The sequence below is a fragment of the Nematolebias whitei genome, chromosome 19 (assembly GCF_014905685.2).
Source record: "Nematolebias whitei isolate Nwh7 chromosome 19, NemWhi1, whole genome shotgun sequence".
NCBI classification, from domain to species: Eukaryota; Metazoa; Chordata; class Actinopteri; order Cyprinodontiformes; family Rivulidae; genus Nematolebias; species Nematolebias whitei.
Window position 1 is genome coordinate 10,176,015 of NC_056516.1, and position 18,667 is coordinate 10,194,681.

The window sequence follows — 18,667 nt, forward strand, 5'->3', positions numbered from 1 at the left end:
GTTGTGTGTCTGCATGTTTCCCTGCCGTGCTCAGAGAACATCGCACGGATGACTGCAGAGTCAAACTTAAAATAAACCTTCCAGGGTCAAACGCACAGATGGTCCATGTAAAAAAGTAACCAAAGGAAATGGTTTGTCTTTCACTGCAGTAATTCAAATGTGCAAAACAAAACAATTGAATCTGTTCAGCCTCCGTTCTAACGAAGTAAAAGACTGCAGAGAGAGGCAAAGTGCAACATCATGTCACATGAAGGAAGCTGCATAACCTCGTGGAACAACGTGTTCCTGAGCCCGTGCTGGCGGGGGGCCACAAACAGCCACTGGACCGTGTCCGTCTGCTACAGTGGCTGACAAACTGAGCAAAGTTTCCAAAAACTATCGTGGGAGGAGGAGGAGGAGGAGGAAGAGGACAGCTTAGCAGGATTTACAAAGAGCAGCAGCACATGGTGCAGTTTATATAGAAACACTTTTAATTTAAACCTCACAGAAAACTTGACGTGGTCGTCTTGCATGCATATCTTTCTGGTGTGTTTATGTCAGATGGCAAAGAGAAGGTTTAAAGAGCAGAATAAAAACTGGAAGAAACGACGTGTTGAGACAGAAAAGTTTATCTTTTCTTCCCGACAGTCGCTGGTCCTTTTCTGTAACGAACCAAAGCAACACTTGGCCTTTGAGGGAAGATTGTAGAGCAAAAGGGAACAATATCAAAAGCAATAAAAAGGGAAAAACCCTCGTAAGGCAATACTGAAAGCTCCAACCTGGGGCTTTGAAAATGTTATCACAGTGAACAAACGGTAAGGCCACATCTGTTTGATCAATACAGTTTTTTCTGAGTTGCTCCTACGTGTCCACCACACCGACACCAGTGTGTGCAAATAAAGATAACAGGATGACGGCTCACAACCTCTTACACAAGGTTCCTGTAGCCGGTCAGTCCAAGATTCACACAGGACCTTAAAACTTCTCAATAATTTATCTATACACTAAAAGTTGGGCTGAAGAATTCCATATAAAACAAAATGTATTCAGCTGCTTAATCATTCATCAAATATGGCTGAGAAGTTTTTTAAGTGTTTTTGAGTTCGATATCTGACGTTTTATTCTGCACCGTCTTAGAGCTGCTACCCAACGCTGGCATCTCAGGATTTCTCAGATTTTTACAGATGAAATGTTGGTTTTGTAATAAACAGCAGGGTTTCTGCTTTCTGGCATCGACAGATTCTCATGTTATCGCCTATTAAAGAAGACGGCAGCAGCAGTTTCGACCATGGCAAAACTGCAGAGTCTGTGTGAAGGTTTAGCTCGTGCTTCGAGTACTCAAAATCAGCTGATTTATGAGTAAACCGTAAGATGGAAGCGATTTGTGAGAATCGCAGGCCACCTGCGGCTTCTGGGACTCGCCAGCATGTTGGGGACGACCTTGGAGGGGGCTCATAAGCACGGACCAGTGGAATGCCCACTAATCTGGCCATTTTGGATCTTGAAAGTACCAACAGGATGCTGACGAGAAAAAACAGTTGGCCTGAAAAAATTAACAATTGTGGCTTATCTGAATCTGACAGCCCCAGTTGGCCTCAAAAACAGGCCGACTTATCAAATTTATCCTGGGATATGTGTAAACTAAGGAAAAACGTTGTCTATCGCAACCCCCCCCCCCCCCCCACACACACACACACCCCGAGAATGTCTGTGAAGGCTTATCAGAGCTGTACCGGCTGACACCAACATCTTATCAGGACTTTGGCCTATCTGGAAGTGCTTCATGGACAAATCTCACCGTCTTGTTGTCAAATGCACATGTAACATGTTTATAAATGTTCTTGCTGGTAGTTTTTATGTCTTAAATCGTGTACTGACAGGCCAAGATGTGAAGAGATTTTTTTTGTAATGCCACTTACCTCTCTTCACGGCCTTTTCCCCCTTTTCTATCTAAAATGTATTCTGGAAAGGATAAGGGGTCGCGCGCTCAAGGAGCAGCAGCAACGTGCACTCCACCCACCTTTCAGACGACTGTACGAACATAATTTCACTGTACTTCAGTACAATGATAATAAAGCTTATTCTGATTTTGAAATAACTTATTTTCTGCATTCCTCTGACTTAAACAATACACTTTGATAAAATGATCAAATAAGCAGCACAGATCCTGTCCTTATTGGCAGAAAGTTAGAAAACAATTCAAAGTGTTTAGGTCACATTAAATTTAAGTTAGATGAAGATAAAAGAAGTGAACCAGGCTGATGGTATTTAGATAAGATTTGCACCTGACATATTGGCAGCAGATATGTTTCGAACATTTTCCTTTAGATTTAAACTCGTTTGTGCTTGATTCACTCACTGCTTCAAAACAGTGACTTTTACAGTCTCATATAAAGAGATTAGATTCAGAAAAACTAAAAATGGAAGAGCTTTTACAAAGCAGAAGAAGGAAATGGATTCAGTTTGCAGAAGTTGTGTGAATGAAGCAATAAACACTTTGCTCCGTTTGTGTTGAACGTGTTCTGATTTGTTGAACCGGAGGAGCTTCAGCTGGGCTTCTCTAACCCGATGCACAAACTTTACTCAGGAGTTTTACTAAAGATCATTTGTTCACTGTCAGTTTTTGAGATGGTTCATGTTCAAATGTGCACTGCAGTTTTAAAATGTTTCAGAGATTTCCTAAAAGCAGCTTGAGAGAATGCAAATGTCTGCAGCAACCACTTCAAAGCTGAAGGCCCGGTGTGTGATGTAGCAGCAAACCTGGAGGATTTGCAGCAAATGAAGCAAATGTGAATCCTGGTAAAAGTTGCTTTGAACTCTTGTTGGTTCAGCTATACGTTGCTGATCTATCCAGACTGAACGATTGTTAAAGAACCACATTCTCTGCTCTCAGCTGTGAAGAACTCGAGTGAAGCACAGCGGCAGAAAAACGTCCAGAAGAAAATGTTCAAACATTCACCATCTTTGGCGTTCATGTGGAGAAAACAGCTTTAAACCCAACAATAATAAGTGCAGTTTGAGGTTTTGTTGAGCTGAATTATCTGACATCTGGTTCAGGTTCTTTCATTTCTCTTCTGCGGGTTTCAAAACACAAATCCAAGTTCAACTATATGCTGGTGACTTCTCACACTCCTCCTCGACTCGTCTCCAACTACAGTGTCCTCCTCGTCCCCCGCAGCTCCACCATCAGTGGGTCCTCTCAAACTTGCCGAGATTCTTTGGCTCCTTACTGGGCATGCACCAGTCGTCGGCCTCTATGCTGGCCTGGTAATGCCGCAGGGCGGACTTGTTGAACACAGGAAGCCTCTCCACCGACTCTGAGGACAAGGCCTGGGGGTACAGGACAGACAGAACAAATCACTCCAGATCCTGATAACATAGACGCCTCGCCTGGTGCTTATTATTTGGCTTCACAATCTCATTTTATCTGTGCTGCATTATCGCTCAGTGTATGGTTTATTTAGAGACTCGTTTCTAAACTTGGTGATAGCTCGTGGAGACACATAAGTGAATCTCTCACTTCATATGTGCCTCCTTTTAGAGGATCTGCAGATCATACATTTCATTTAGACTCATTCCCACAAAAAGATATGGAGAAAAGGCTGAACTCACCTTTAAATATATGACAGCTGCGGTGCCGTAGCCCTCCATAGAGTAGAGCTGCAGGTCCCCCTGGAAATACTTGGCATACAGGCGGGAAATGGGCAGGCCGTAACCGAAACCAGCCTGAACGCAGACACATGACGAAGAATTAATTTTCCAGTTTGAACCAGTTTGAATAAGCTGCATTATTAAAACATTTATTACTAAAACACGTCTAAATAGATCAGTTTGAAAAAGGTAATGGGATGAAAAATCAGCATTTCAAAATCCTAAAATACGTATTCAAATATTTAGGGTGTACTTTGAATTTTTTTATTTGAGGATTATATTAGGGAAGTGTCAAGAACTAATAAAACATTTGGTTTAGATTAGCATCAAACACTAGACCTGTCATGATAACAAATGTTGCTGGGCGATTAATTGTCTCAGAAATTATTGCGATAAACAATAATATTGTTTGCAATTTGACAATAATTAGTAATTATTGTCAAATTTAAGAAGAAATGTTGGTTAATTTGTTTTGCTGTAGTACATTTTTTGACCACTGGATGGCAGTATAAGACTGTTTGAACTGAAGGATGGATAGTGAGGGAACGAGCAGCGTGTCTCAAAGAAAAATGGGAGGGAGGCCCCTTGACGTGACATGGGCTGTCTCTCTTCGGTTCTCAAAATGGCAGACGCTCGGTGTGGTTTGAGCTCTTTAGCATAGCATTTTTCGCACAAAGTTATGAATAAAAAATTCAGTAAACAAGTTCTCAGCTTCTTTTTGCAGAGAAAAAGAACTTTTTACACCAAGGCACGGGTTTCAACTGTGAATTTTGGAGCTTCGACAAGACGGAGGTTTTTCCCGAGGTTGGTCTGTTAGCTTAGCTTGTAGCTTAGCTTCTCAGCTTAGCTACTTTTAATGATCCAAAAACGCGATTTTAAACAGTTAAAATGGATTTTCAAGAGAAAAGAGAAAGGGAGGGGTCAGTGAAGAACACCTGAGTTGAGCCTTTTATCATCCAGTGTCTTCAGAAAGAGAGAGACATGAAGAAACGATAAAGCTGATAAATGAAAATGAGGTTAATAATTTTCATTTATCATGCAATTAATTGATTTATTGTTTATCACAACAGGCCTATCAAACACATCTAATGGTAATAAGTAAGGTGCAGATTATATTGAGGCTTTGGCTCGAACAAGCGGTACGTCGATGTCCCCGGTCGCTCAGGGATTTGAACAGTGAACGTTTGTAGTTTTAGATGAATGTTTTACTGGACTGGAACTGAACAGGGAATGAAGTAAACCTTCATGTTGTTGGTGCAAGATATCGAACAGAGTAGGAGTTTGGGAGTAGAGGGAACAATTTTATCCACCAGGTGCGATGGCGAAGCCAGGGGGTGGCCAATGGGGGCCTTGGCCACCATAGATTACTGTAATCTTCAGGCACCACACTGGCCACCCTAATCATTTGAAAAAAACAGTTTTGTGCAACTGAGAGGAGACCTCGGGGAGGACCCAGGACACGCTGGAGAGACTACATCTGGCCTGGGAACATTTTGGAATCCTCCCAGAAAAGCTGGAGGAGGTGGCTGTGGAAAGAGATGTCTGGACCTCCCTGCTCAAGATGCTGCCCTGACTCCGGAACAAGCGCAAGATAAAGGATCAATATATTTTATGAAATATAAAAGGCGAAATGAGTTTTAATTTATGATAGTGACCTTTATGCCTAAATGCAGACACACACCAAAACGGAAGTCAGTACCTCACTCACTCGTTTTTCAAATGATCCAGCTCACAAGATGGACGGACTGCATTTCAAACTCCCCCGTTTGCTCCGGGATGATTGACAGTGACTATCGAGTTTCCATCTTTTATTTTCATGTATCATTTCAGAAACTAAAGACTGACAAATGCTTTTGATTAGTAGAACTCCTGTGTAAAGTTGTGTCTTTGTATCAGGTGAGATGAATTTATTTTCTCTGACCAAATTAAATGGAATGAAATAAATGAGCTGCATGAACTTTGCAGCATGATTCAACAAGCACTCAGTTTTTCTGACTATACTTTAAACCAAAGACATGTCGCTCATTGAACTGTTGTGTAAGTTGCTTTTCTAATGTGATGAGTTGAGCGAGCCTCTGTTGAGCACACGATACATTACACTTTTAATCCCAGCTCAATAATCCCAGCTCAAAAGACCAAAGATTTTTTTATACAACTCACATGTTTGAAATACAAAGTCAAGTTTGTAGTTTTGAAAGTCAAGGTGTAACGTCCAAAACTCTCAGCAACGCTTGTGTTTGGGAGGATAAAGATAAATATTTAAGGGCAAGAGTGACGGCCTTAATCTTACCAGAGGAGCGTTACGAGAATTGTCGACATGGACGGGACTGGGAGCTGTGGAATACATGTAGCTGAAGAGACGTTCAATCTTCCTCAGGGGGACTCCGCCTCCTCTGTCGGACATCTAACAAATAAAGAACAGATAAGAAGCATGTAGATTATTTGTTATTCTGCTAGACCAAGTGATCTCATGTTATCTGGAGCCATATTTCCTGTAGTAAGTGCTCAGTATAGTTGGAGCTACGGTGCATGCTCAGTTTGGGTGCATTACCTTGATGGTGAGGTCCTCATGTCCCAGTGCGACACGCACTTTGATTGGAGGCAACGCCGGGCTCGTCTCATGGGTCTCCACAGTAGCTCTCATAGCGTTCTGACAGATAATAATTACAAAACAGGTTATCAATCACTCGATGAACAACGGTACGCGACTAGTTTTTAGGTTTGTTACATTACCTTGAAGAGCTCGAACAGCATGTGGTAGAGATGGGACGGCACGTACACGATGTGGATGGGCTGGCCAGGGTTTTTAGCTGTAAAATACTTCACATTATACACTGATAAAAAATGATAAGGGCAACAAAATCCAGTAAGACAAATCCCAAACGTTTCTTTCTAAAGCTTTCACCAGCGGAGCAAAACACGGAACAGAAACAGCAAAACTGAAGACACAGAGTTATTTTACCACCGTTCAAAACTGCACTCACTGTTCATGTTCTCTGCAGTCATTCTGACAACACAGCACGTTGAGGAAACTTCACGATCACAACGTCAAACACAAATGGAGTTGATTCATAAATATGTGACCAAAAGTCTAAAGTTGACCCTGAAAACCGTAACAAGCTGTGAATGTTTTTGGGGCGTGGTGCCTGATTTTACACAGTAACTGTAAAAAAGACGAGCGCTCCTCTACAGCAAACAAATACAGTCTCATTGAAAAAAAAATTAAAAACATGATGGCCAAAGTCTCTATAGTTGCAGGTTAGATTTTTATAGCCTAAAAATATTTGTGTACTTTCCGCATAAAATGTTGTTTTTTGTAAGACAACGGTTAAAAATAAATAATCTTTGCAGCCACAGCTCTGTGTAGCAAAAATGAGCACAAGAACAGCTCATGCTCTATGTGACATCCAGATACAGTAGTCCCTCGCTACTTCGCGGTTCGTTTTTCATGGACTCGCTCTATCGCGGTTTTTCAAAATACGATTGGACATGACACACAACTGGCTGATTGATAGATGAGTCACACGATCGGCATGGAATATTTATTTAAAATAAATTATTTTAAAGTATTTAGCACCTGTTGCACATTTGTGCAGCTCAGCTCATACTGCAGGAGAAACTTCCTGCTGCAGCTGATCAGCTGTTCATCATACAGAGTAGAGAAGTGGGCGGGGCCAAGAGCACTTGCAGGTGGCTGAGAGCAGCAGAGGCAGGGAGCTGAAATCATGACATGCTGTGATCTTTTAGAGCGTTTAGAAACATTGTTTAGAATATCGCAAGAGTGTGGGAAGGGTTTAAAACACCTATATATATATATATATATAAATATATATATAAATAATAAAATAAACTGCTACTTACTACTTGTACTACTATTCCTACTTTGTGGTTTTTCACTTATCGCAGGGCTTCAGGGCACAGATCCCCCGCGATAAACAAGGGACTACTGTATCTGGAGTAAATAAAACTTCACTTTGTGCTTTGACTCCTCTATCCTCAGTTTTGAATGTTATATTAGGCCATTCAACCTTTGACTTTGTGCGTCGGAGGCACCAGTGTGGATCAGGTTGAGGAACATGTGCTGCTGACGCAGTGGTTAGAGGCAGCTGACAGGAAAACCTGTCCCTCAGTCACATCAGCAAAGATTAGATTGAGATGAATCAGCCTAAAAATATCTTATTTTTACACATAAAGCAGGAGTATCTGGATAAAAGCTGCAGCTTAAAAACCAAAGGCTCCGGTTGTTTTTGACTTACAGTTGACTTCCCTGATCTCCATGTGAGGAGAGGTGAGGTAATACTGCTCACACAGCATCTTTGAGGTCTCATAGGCATCTGCAAGGTGACAAAAAAGAAAAGCTTTCAGGGTCAGACAGTCGAACAACTAAGAGTGTGACATCACACACCTGTGGAAGAGCTGTTCTAACACATACATTACAGTACCACACCTTCAGCACAGTGACTGCCCTGACCTGATGATACGTGACATTAAAAGATCATAAATGGTAAATGGACTGTAACTCCTTTCTATCTTATCAAGACACTCAAAGCTCTTTACAACAATCTGTGTCCTCATTTACACATTCATACATCACTCTACTAGATCTCTACAAAGATTAATCAGAGCTTTATCACATTCATACACAGATGGGACACACATCGGAGGCAGTGAGGGCTTCAGTGTCTTGCCCAGGGACACGTCAGCATGTGACTGCTGGTGGAATCAAACCCCCAACTCCTGCATTGGAGGACGACTGCTCTAACCACTCAGCCACAGCCGCCCATACCTGTCACAAAGTGAAACGTGCAGGAAGACAGTAGATAAAGATGACTTATTACCTTTTACTACCTCCACGACGTCACAGCTGGGGTCAATGCTGCCGATATGTTTGGGATGGGCTGGGTTCACGCTGCCGTCGAAGATTAATGCTACAGAAAACACAACAAGCTCACGGTGATGTGACTGCAAAACGTGCGGTAAAGACACGAACGTCTCTGAAGTATAAGCACTAAAATACACATTTAACTTATATAGGATTTAAAATAGCCTTTACAAGCTGTCTAAACACAAGGCATTCAAGAAGACTTTAGGAATACCCACAATGCACTCTGGTGTGTAAAACAGAGCTTTTAGTTTGAAAGGGCTCACAGGGCCACACTGATAGTGACAGCAACTGTGTTAACTCACAGTTAGTGACAGAGTGCTATACTGACTGTGCTGGTTCATGAGCATGCGTGTGGAGATGCGGCTCATGTAGAAGCGGTCCAGGAAGTACTGGACGTTCTGGTTCGTGACGGGGTCCACGCCGAAAGCCTCCTTGTACTCCAGCACACCCTGAGCCATGGTCGGCACCACGTTGTTATGCCTGTTTCGGATGTTTATGAGCGTCTTGGTGAAGCTGCGGGGGAACAGCACGATGAAGATGTGAGAACAGGAAAAGGAAATTAGGAAATAGGCACGTTAGCTGCGTTGAGCTGAACACGCTGAAGTTTAGCCAGTTTAGTTAGTTAGTTTATTTGACAGGGACAGGGCACACAAACAGAACAGAACGAGTCTGTGACTGATGCGTTGCACAAAGAGTACATAGCTACAGCGAATTCACAACTCCAGTCCCTGCTTGGGCATTTCTACGCATTAAAATACATACAATGTATCAATCAAAATACAGTAAGAGTACCTACGTACTCCTGTCTACATATTCATGTAATCAACCTAACAACCTCCAAATTCATATAATTAAAACTTCACATTAAAATACAAACAATTTAAAAACATAAGTACAAAACATTTTCCTCTACAAATTCTAAAATAACTTTGCAACCCACAAATTTACATAAATATCATGGCACCTCCTCAACACCTCCCCATCCTCACACATTCAGCTAACATACTCAACATTGTAAATATAATACTAACTCACTAACACATACACCCCCACAGAGACTTTTGTATCCATAAAATCCAAGTGTTTAAAATAATCACATCTTTGATTTTCCTTTAGCCAAGGTTTAGTCATGTAAACAAACTTTTTAAGTTCAGGTGTAGATTTTACATGTGGGGGCAATAAGTTCCATAATGTTGTGCCTTTATAGGAAAAAGAAGTCTGAGCAAACGAGGTTCTAGAGTTATGCAGTTCTGTTCTGATGATCCTCTGGTGACTCTGCAACTGGTTTGCTTCTGTATAAATGAGCTCAGTGGATGAGGAGCTAACTTACTGATACACTTAAAAATGTATTTAAGAAAAGTTAGAAAAACTTTCAAAACTCATTAAGTTTGTCCAGATTAGACAGTGATGTGATCTTATTGGCTTTTTGTCCATTACTTTTATTGTTCGGTTATACAATGAGACCATTGGCTTAATAGCCGTTGTAGTAGCCTGGGCCCATGATGTCGTACAATATGAGATATGAGAGAATATCATGGCATGCATATACTGAAGAGCAGCCTGCACAGGAATGTAAGGTCTTATTCATTTTCATAAGGTTTCTTTAGACGTTTTTGGAAATGTTGTTTATATGATTCTCAAATTGTAGATGTGGATCTAAAAACAGCCCACGATATTTGAATTCTGTTACACTTTGCAGAGTTGCAGGTCAGCTCTGCTTTGCACGTCAGTCAAAGTAAATCTAAACGTTGCATGTAGATTTGTAAAGCGTGTAGTCAAATAAACACCGTGCTCTAATCACTCAGCCCTGGAGTTAGGAGCCAAATTAAAATATTCAATTCAGTTTATTTATATAGCAGCAAGTCACAACAGAAGTCATCTCAGGGCACTGAACAGAAACATTCATATACTCATATATATATATATATATATATATATATATATATATATATATATATACATAATACATTAGTGTTAAGTGCTTTGGGGCACATTATTATTATTATTTTCTTGGTCCCTTGAGTATATTTTGGGGGTTTGGTTGTTACACCTTTTGTAATTAATATTTGATTGATTTGAGCTGTGGTGTTTTCCGTCCGTCTATAAATAGGATGACCTTCGGGAGCTCTCTCAGTTCTCAGCCGTCGGCCTCAACCTGATGGGTTCATTTTTTGTTAACTTTTCTCTATTTGTCATTGTGATTTTGGCCTGGTGGGACCAGCTGTCTTTTTATCATGTATTTCATTTGCAATAGGTGTTTTTTAGATTCTTCTCTGGTTTTAGCCCGGTACCAGCAGTGGCTTCGACGGCCCTGTAACAGGTTGACCCCTGCTGTACCGTTATGTTCCGTTTGACCGGCTCACCACGTCCATCTTTATGTTAATACTTTGGGGGGAGGGGGGGGGGGGGGTGTTTTTGGATGGACACGAGAACTGGGGGTTCATTATCTTCTTTTTTTTTCCCCTGCAGGAAGCAGCTTTAATAAATTGAATATTTGAACCATCACGTTTGACTCACGTGTCCTTAAAATATGTTGTGCCCTTCGGGGACGTAACAATTAATAACATTATTTATCTAAGGTAAGGTAGGGTGTTTGCAATGCAAGAGACTTTTCTGGAATAAATCTGACGTTATACAATTAGTTTTAGTTTAACAAGTTTAATAAAGTGCATTTAAAGCAGTAAATAATTACACAGGAGCTGATTAAACACCTTATATACATGAGCCACTTGTTAATGTTCTGCTCTAGTTAATCTTGGACTTTTCAATGTGACAATGGCCTCAAGCAGTTCTACAACAAGGTAAGTGAAAAGGAAAGAAATGTGGCCTCAACTGTTTCCACAACAGGAATTAGTTATCCAGACATCTGCACGAGTGACTCTGGACATACTTTAAGAAAAGCTGTTTGTGTTGCAACATCTTAAAATGCTTTAAAGTTACGCAATGCTCGTTGGATTGGGTGCATGAACATAAACATCCTTATGAATATATATATATATTAAATCAATGCTAGAATTAATAAACCATAATGGCTAATAACTCAAATAGTGACGGACAAAGCGTAGATGTGAATGTATATTTCAAAAAGTGTGGGGAAACATCTTACCCTTTTAAAACATCCTTATCGTCTGGATCAAATTCTAAAAATTCTATAAGCTCCATCAAACTCTGTGAGTACCTGAAGGACACACAAGAACAAGAGCACGGATAAAAATGTTTAAATATGCATGTTTTGTTAAACAGGAATACATAAAAAAGGTTTAAGAACCCAACAGCGTTTAACTGAAAGCACACGGCTTTAAATAACAGCGTGATGTCATGGACTTCCCATCCAGGTCCAGAGGATCCACAGGACTCTGGTCACACACTTACGCTGCCTCGCTGCAGAAAAACTGGGTGAAAGGTGACCGGCCCTCTAACTATGCTTTCTATGTACGAAGTGTGTCCCTCAAGTCACCTTCAGCCCTCAAACTTGGATCAAGTCCCACCACGTAGGCAAAGACTTTGAAATGTGTTTGATCCATGTGAAAATATCACATCTTCTCTCGAGTGAACGTGTTAAAGAAGCGTCAGCCTCTTGTTTAGAAGAGCAACGGACCCAGAGGAGGAGAAAGAGTGAAGGACGTGTAAGTTCTTTGTTGCTGCATCTCCTCAACAGACAGCTGACTTGGAGAAGCTGCTTCACCTGCGTTGGGCGAAGCATGTCTTCATTTGGATGTCACACATTACACTTGAGCTGGTGAATGCTGGCAGAGGATTATGATGATAGGGAAGTTATCTCTTTCATTATAATGGTTAAAGCATGTTTTATGACATCTGGGCCAGGGATGGTTACAACTACTGATAAAAATCTGAATTCATGCCGAATTTTATGTGATTTTTTTTAGCTGTGATGCGACTTTTAACACATAATCATGAAGCATAACATCATCTAACACCAAGTGATTCAAACTATGCTTAAAACTAAGAAGAAAAGCGGACGTTCTACATGAAGAACTAATTGTTTAGCTTTGCTTTAAAAGGACTAAAGTAAGCGCTTTAATAGAGGAAAATCAGCAGAATCCCAGAATTGAAGCCATTCCACAAACTGGAATATCTCCTACATGGGATGAGCAGGACTGATCATCAGAGGAACACAAATAATGAGTTATTTCCTCACAAGAGGTCACGCCAGGTACTGGAACCAGAGAATCATTTGCACATGACACATTATAACAGATCATTTCCCGGCTCATTTAACTGAACCCTCTTTAATCAGCTTTAGGACTCCTATTAGAGGATTGTAGGCATGTTAATAAAGATGACCTTTGTGCAGAAAGCATGCGGTTAGCCTACATTAGATCAAAACCTGCTCTTTAGCAGCTTGCATCACTGATGTAAAGCCCACAATGTGAGAATTCAAGTCTCTTTAGAAGAGACCAATATAACAATCTTTACTGGAGCGGGTAAGTCTGGAATAACCCTGATCTTTTCTAATCAAAACAAAGACTACCGTATTTTCCACCGTACACCCTATAAGTTACATCAGTCCAAATATGTCTAATAAAGTGGAAATATCTATAAATATGTCGCTTCACCGTATAAGTCGCATCTATTATGCGTCACCGCTGACAACCTGGAAATGTGGGCCGGTGTTGTGTCAAAAATCGTTTGGCTGCCAAGTGGCGACCGCAAGCACGGGACTACTTTAACAAGAATTTAACAAGATTATCACTTAAAAACAATTATTTGTTTACTTGAAATTATAGTAAATGTGTGTCTCAGTTGAACTCTTACTTAATAAATGCACTTTAATGGTCAAAGCAGCTGCTTTTCTCCGGGGAGTTGCAGCGAAATGAAGTTGATTTGACGTTTGCGCCAGGCAGACGACGGTGACAGTGTCATTAACAGCCACTTTTAAATATTACATGAAACAACGGCATGCCATACTACTCAAGTGCCATCTAGTGGCTGAAAATTGTAGTGTTCAATATTTTCAGTCAGAATGAATGAAAATGGTCATATTTCAGCCAAAAACTGGTTTATAAATATGGGAAAACATCCATTAATACGTCGCTTTGGCGTATAAGTTGCAGGTCATGTAAATTATGCAAAAAAACGCGACTTATACAGCTAAAAATACAGTATGTGGTTCCAGGGAGAATTGAGGCAGCTGTTTGCAAACCCATATGAAGAGCCAGAGATCCTACCAGCTGGTCAGCAGCTTTACAGATGGAGTGCCGAGGAGTTTGTCAGGGAGGTAGTCGATTTCTTTCATGATGTTGGCCAGTCTGACAGGAAGCTCCTGTCGCAGGAACACGAAGGAGGTCTTCTCACATGCATTGGCAGAACCTGCAGTCACATGAGGGGCAGCAAGAAAAACATGCAAACAAGGAAAAATGTTACTGCAAACGGCTCATGTGCACAGTCACGTGACTGCGAGGTTGTAATGGTTGGAGTTTTGCAGATCAAAGAGCCATGTGCTGAATCTGCAGTTTGAACACGAGCTGCTGGGACAGACAAGAACTAGAATGAGTTATGTAACACTGGGAACACAGTGCACAGAAAAAACGCTGCTTACCAAAGTCAATGAACTGCTTCATGGATAAAGGAGAAGGGGAAAACTTGGAAAACCTCTCCACTTGTTTGGGTATCCCAGCCAGTGAGCCGCTTTTCAACAACAACTGGGCGAACCTCATTTTTTCAGTAGAGCCCCAAACTGCCAGTTTATGGGACGAGCCGTTCCTTCTCACTCCGACACAATCCGGGCTTTGACCAAGCAGGACAGCAGCTCGGCGGCACACAAAAACTCCTTCACATCATCCTTCAGGAGCCAGACTACCGTGAGGTCAACACGGTGTTTTCCACGAGCACTTTCCTTCCACAGTTCACAGATAAATGTTGTTGTGCTGAAGATGAGACTGACGTTGGGATCCACCAATCAGCGCCCAGAGTTCCAACTGTGGGCGGAGCCATCTTCATGAACTGTAAGTGAACGCCTCACGCATTAATGGCAGCATCACCTACAGCGACATATCATGAACTTCTCTGTGTTTTACTGTTTTAAAGGACTTTACATATAACAAGTCATGGTTTCTGAAAGCGGTGTGAGTGTTCAATAGAGGCGAAACTTCTACGACCTGTTGTTACAACTTTACTGGTGTTGTTGTTTTGCGATTCTATGATTACAAAAAGTAACTTAAAAGCTCACAACTTCGATTTTTATTTTACTGGTTTAGCATAACAAGCTGTATGGACATAAATAGTAAGCATAATAAATACAAATGTGACCATGTACGTCTCATTGATTTAAGGCACTGGTGTTCAGAGGATGCGTCGTTCCTGTACGCACGTATCTCCCATGACGGTTACCCAGAATTCAATGCGGCCCCCTTTTGTTGGTGCTCCAGTATTGTTTTCATATAAAACACAAGTAAAAAAAAAATATATATACGAAAAATAATAACTTTACACTATATATCTGAGAAGCAGACTGCTTTGAATTTAACACCATCATAGAACTATTACCTTGAGAAAGTATAAAGGCCACATTGGAAAGGAAATGCTTCCTGTTCTCTCTCTTTAACAAAACCTGTCTCAGGATATTCAGCCATCTGCTTTGAACAGCTTGGGTCGAGAGGAATAGATACACAATGGCAGGTCAAGAGTCACATGTCAAGATAGAAATAGTTTCAAATGAAAACTTTTCTGTTTAACAATCCATTAAGTAATGAGGTCAGTTTGTCTTCTAGTAGTCTAAGCCTATAAGCAGCATAACCTTAAAGCCCAGTCTTATAACTAGACAACGTGTCATCCTCATGGTCAGAAACTGGAAGTTGGTTCTACAAGAAAAGAACCTGATAAATGAAAATTATGATAAATGATAAATTCAGGTCTCTCTTGTAAATGAGTCCTCGAGGCTCAATGGGATTTACCTGTGTAAACAAAGGTTGAATGAATCTTCAAGGTTCTTTATTTGTCATTCACATGTAGCGGAATGAAATTGTTTATACAGGGTCCCAGTTATATTCAACAAAAGTATTAAAATGTGTGTAAAAAAACAACAAACATAATAAGATCTAAGATATGAACTAAAAAATATGTTAACTAAAAACACACTAATAGCATATAAACAATATGTCGAACAGCAGCACGAGCATGAGTCTGTGTGAGCAGATGAGTTTGAATGAACACAGCAACATGAAACAGATCAGCAGCAACATGAAACAGATCAGCAGCAACATGAAACAGATCAGCAGCAACATGAATTAAATCAGCAGCATGATGGGATTTTTTCACAGTGATTATTCTGGTTAGAGATTCATGAGTCTAACATCTTCAGGGTATAAGCTGTTCCTCAGTCTATTGGTTCTACACTTAATGCTCCTCAACCTCCTTCTTGAGGGGAGTGGGGCAAAAAGTGTGTGTGCTGGGTGAGTGGGGTCCTTCATGATGCAGGTGGCCCTCTTCCTGCATCTGGAGGTGTAAATGTCTGTGATGGTGGGGAGACTGACTCCAACATCTTCTGTGCAGCCTTCACCACTCTCTGCAAAGCTTTTCTTTCTGCAGCTGTGCAGCCTCCATGCCACACGTTGATGCTGGAGCACAGGATGCTCCTATGTTTGGGGGGGGGGGGGGGGGTAGGTGTGTAGGTGTGCTTGTTCTGTCTGAAGTCCACGATCATCTCCAACGTCTTCTTCACATTGATGTGAAGGTTGTTCTTCCTGCACAGCTCTCCAGATGTTCCACCTCCTGCCTGTAGCTGGACTCATCATTGTTTGTGATGCATCCCACCACCACTGTATCATCTGCAAACTTTACAACATGACAGCCTGGATGGGGAGCTGCACAATCATACCAAGATATCTTCCTCCCATTCTGCATTTTTCTTGTTTCTATAATCTCGGCATATTTTTATTTTATTTTAACTCCTTCTTCATTCTTTGTGCTATTTTAGCCATTCTCAAACTATCCAGCTCATCCAGGAGATGGGTGCTGTGATTTTCATTTTTTATAACTTTTCCAAATATTTCACTTTATTTAATTATTTTGACCATAAGATCTAGTCAGTTCCTTCAAAAATGCCTCTTTTTGGTAAATGCCCTATTGCGTTGCTTTTGTCTTTTTAGGCTGTTTTTAGCCTTTAGCTATTGCTTTGATGCTATTTGCTTTTAGCTTTACTTAAGTTTCAGTTAGATTTTTGCAAATTTAGCTTTTAGTTTACATTTCCTGCTTTTAGCTTGGGTGTGACTACTTTTTATACTTACCTAGCATTTTGCTTCTTTTAGCTTTCAGCTAACATTTAGTCTGTACATTTATAGGGTTCGGTTTCTTTTAGCTATCTTTTTTGAATGTGCAAATGTTCTCTCTGCAGCAACCCCTGAAGAAGGAGCAGCCTAAAGAAAAACATGCATCTTTTGCAAATTGTAGCAGTCGTTCAGCGCTTCACGCAGCATTGTTGCAGAGAATTTCTCTGCTTTAGAAATTAAACACATTCATCTGAACCAACATATGAACAACTGTTTTTTTATGTTTAACATTAAACATAATATTACGTCACTCATATTTACCTTGTGTCTATTTCAGGCTCCGAAACTTAAAGATGGAACCAGTCTGTGCAAGAAGTGAAGAACCAGTTTTAATTGGGATCTTTGGACATTTTTTTAGCATCTACAATTAGTCCCTGTTTCTTTTGTTGAACTGATAGAAAATACCAATAAATGAAAAGTTGAACAGAATAAAAGTTTAATGGACCTTGTATTTTAGCACTCAACGAATTACTAACTGGCATTCAGTACTGTAATATAAAAACAACTTTCACCTTTAAATGAACTATTGATCAAGGCCGCTTGAAAAATAAAACTAAAATAATTTTGCATGTTTATAAAGATCATCTGCCTTGGTCCTTTACCAATACTGCACAACCCCAAAACTTCAGCAAAAAAGCAATTTTTCATGCTTTCATTATGCAGCCATGTTTTATTGGACCTACACTAAACAAAAACACCAGTGTCAACTTCCTGCCAAATGCAGATTTGTGTGACTGCTTCTTTAAGCCCACTGGAATTAGATTCTCTTCTCTTCGGGTGCTGGTTTCCAGTTGAGTTTCTTTTATTGTTCATCATTTTTTCACCAGATTTGGTCACTAATATTGCTATTCAATACAAACATTATTTATTTCTTCTGTTGCTATTTTTTTTTATATTTTCAGCATATTCATTTAAGTGTTTAAGATGCTTTATTGATCCCACAAATTGCTGTGCCAGGGTTTCAATACAAAAGAACACGCACAAGGCATCACACAAGATATAAAAATAACAGAGAATGTAACAACAACAGGGAAGTATGAAAAATACAAACAAGTAAGAAACTGACTAAGAAATGAACAAAATATGTTTTTACTGAAGATGTCTCTCTCAAAAATTTGCACCATTTGTTTTTAAATTTGTTATTATATTTTCTTGTATATAATCAGTATTTTGTGTTTTTAAGTAATTAATATAATCAGATAGCTGTGTTTTCTTAAATGTATTTATTTGTTATTATTTATTTGATCATTAGCAAGTTGCTATAATGTAATCCCTGAAGTGTCCACCAGATGGCAGTGTTGCTAATGACAGCGCCTCCCGAGGAAGAAGTGGGATTTCCTCTCCTCCTTCTTCTTCTTCTTCTTCTTCTTCCTCCAGCATCCGCCGTAAGCTCCTCAAAGGATGTATCTTCATGTGTTGTACCTGCTTCATCCTTTATTTCGGTGTTTGAAATGAGCCATTTGAACTCGTGCTGTCAGTGAAGGTGTCGTCGATGTAATTTAATGCGGACAGAGAGGAGATGAAAGAGGATGCGCTGATTTATGTTCTTATCCAGAACCAGCAGTGAGACAGCATCTTTACCGGCGACACGTCATTAAGCACTAAGTGGACAAGGTACGAGTGAAATAGTTACTAACACGCCATAATGGGCGTGTTGGAGTATTCCCACAGTGGTGTTTAAATTTATTATTATTATTTTAACGCTGTTGCATTTTCAGTTAGTTCACTTCCTGCTAATGTACCTGGTCAGAATCCGGTCTTTGTGTACAAATGTTGCATTCACTTGTGTTTATTTACTTTGTATTTGTGCCTCTTTCTGTGGATATAATGTCAATAATCATCTTTTTCTACACATTTAGTTCTG

General features: G+C 40.3%; 2 protein-coding genes across 2 annotated transcripts in view; one reads left to right on the forward strand and one right to left on the reverse strand.

Moving 5' to 3' along the window:
* Window positions 1–2,649: 2,649 nt before the first annotated feature.
* Window positions 2,650–14,193, reverse strand: pdk4 (pyruvate dehydrogenase kinase, isozyme 4). Its single transcript, XM_037693246.1, has 11 exons — window positions 14,076–14,193; window positions 13,705–13,846; window positions 11,622–11,693; window positions 8,844–9,028; window positions 8,469–8,558; window positions 7,887–7,964; window positions 6,364–6,440; window positions 6,182–6,280; window positions 5,921–6,034; window positions 3,592–3,705; window positions 2,650–3,309 (listed from the first exon to the last, which is right to left on the reverse strand). The coding sequence occupies exons 1-11, from the start codon at window positions 14,191–14,193 to the stop codon at window positions 3,166–3,168; spliced, it is 1,233 nt and encodes a 410-aa protein (XP_037549174.1). The 3' UTR covers window positions 2,650–3,165.
* Window positions 14,194–18,201: 4,008 nt separating this feature from the next.
* LOC119425621 (cytoplasmic dynein 1 intermediate chain 1) overlaps window positions 18,202–18,667 on the forward strand; it is a 99,665-nt gene continuing 99,199 nt past the window's right edge. The window contains exon 1 of the mRNA XM_037693156.1: window positions 18,202–18,417. The gene's annotated coding sequence lies outside the window, so the exon portion shown is untranslated. The remainder of the gene's footprint in view (window positions 18,418–18,667) is intronic.

Excerpts from the sequence above, each read along its gene's own strand:
- pdk4 (XM_037693246.1), bottom strand. The coding sequence starts at position 14,193 with ATGAGGTTCGCCCAGTTGTTGTTGAAAAGCGGCTCACTGGCTGGGATA. Across the intron at positions 8,559-8,843 it reads CATGCTCATGAACCAGCACA|CATTAATCTTCGACGGCAGC; the intron begins GTCAGTATAGCA and ends TGTTTTCTGTAG. Across the intron at positions 6,281-6,363 it reads TGCTGTTCGAGCTCTTCAAG|AACGCTATGAGAGCTACTGT; the intron begins GTAATGTAACAA and ends ATTATCTGTCAG.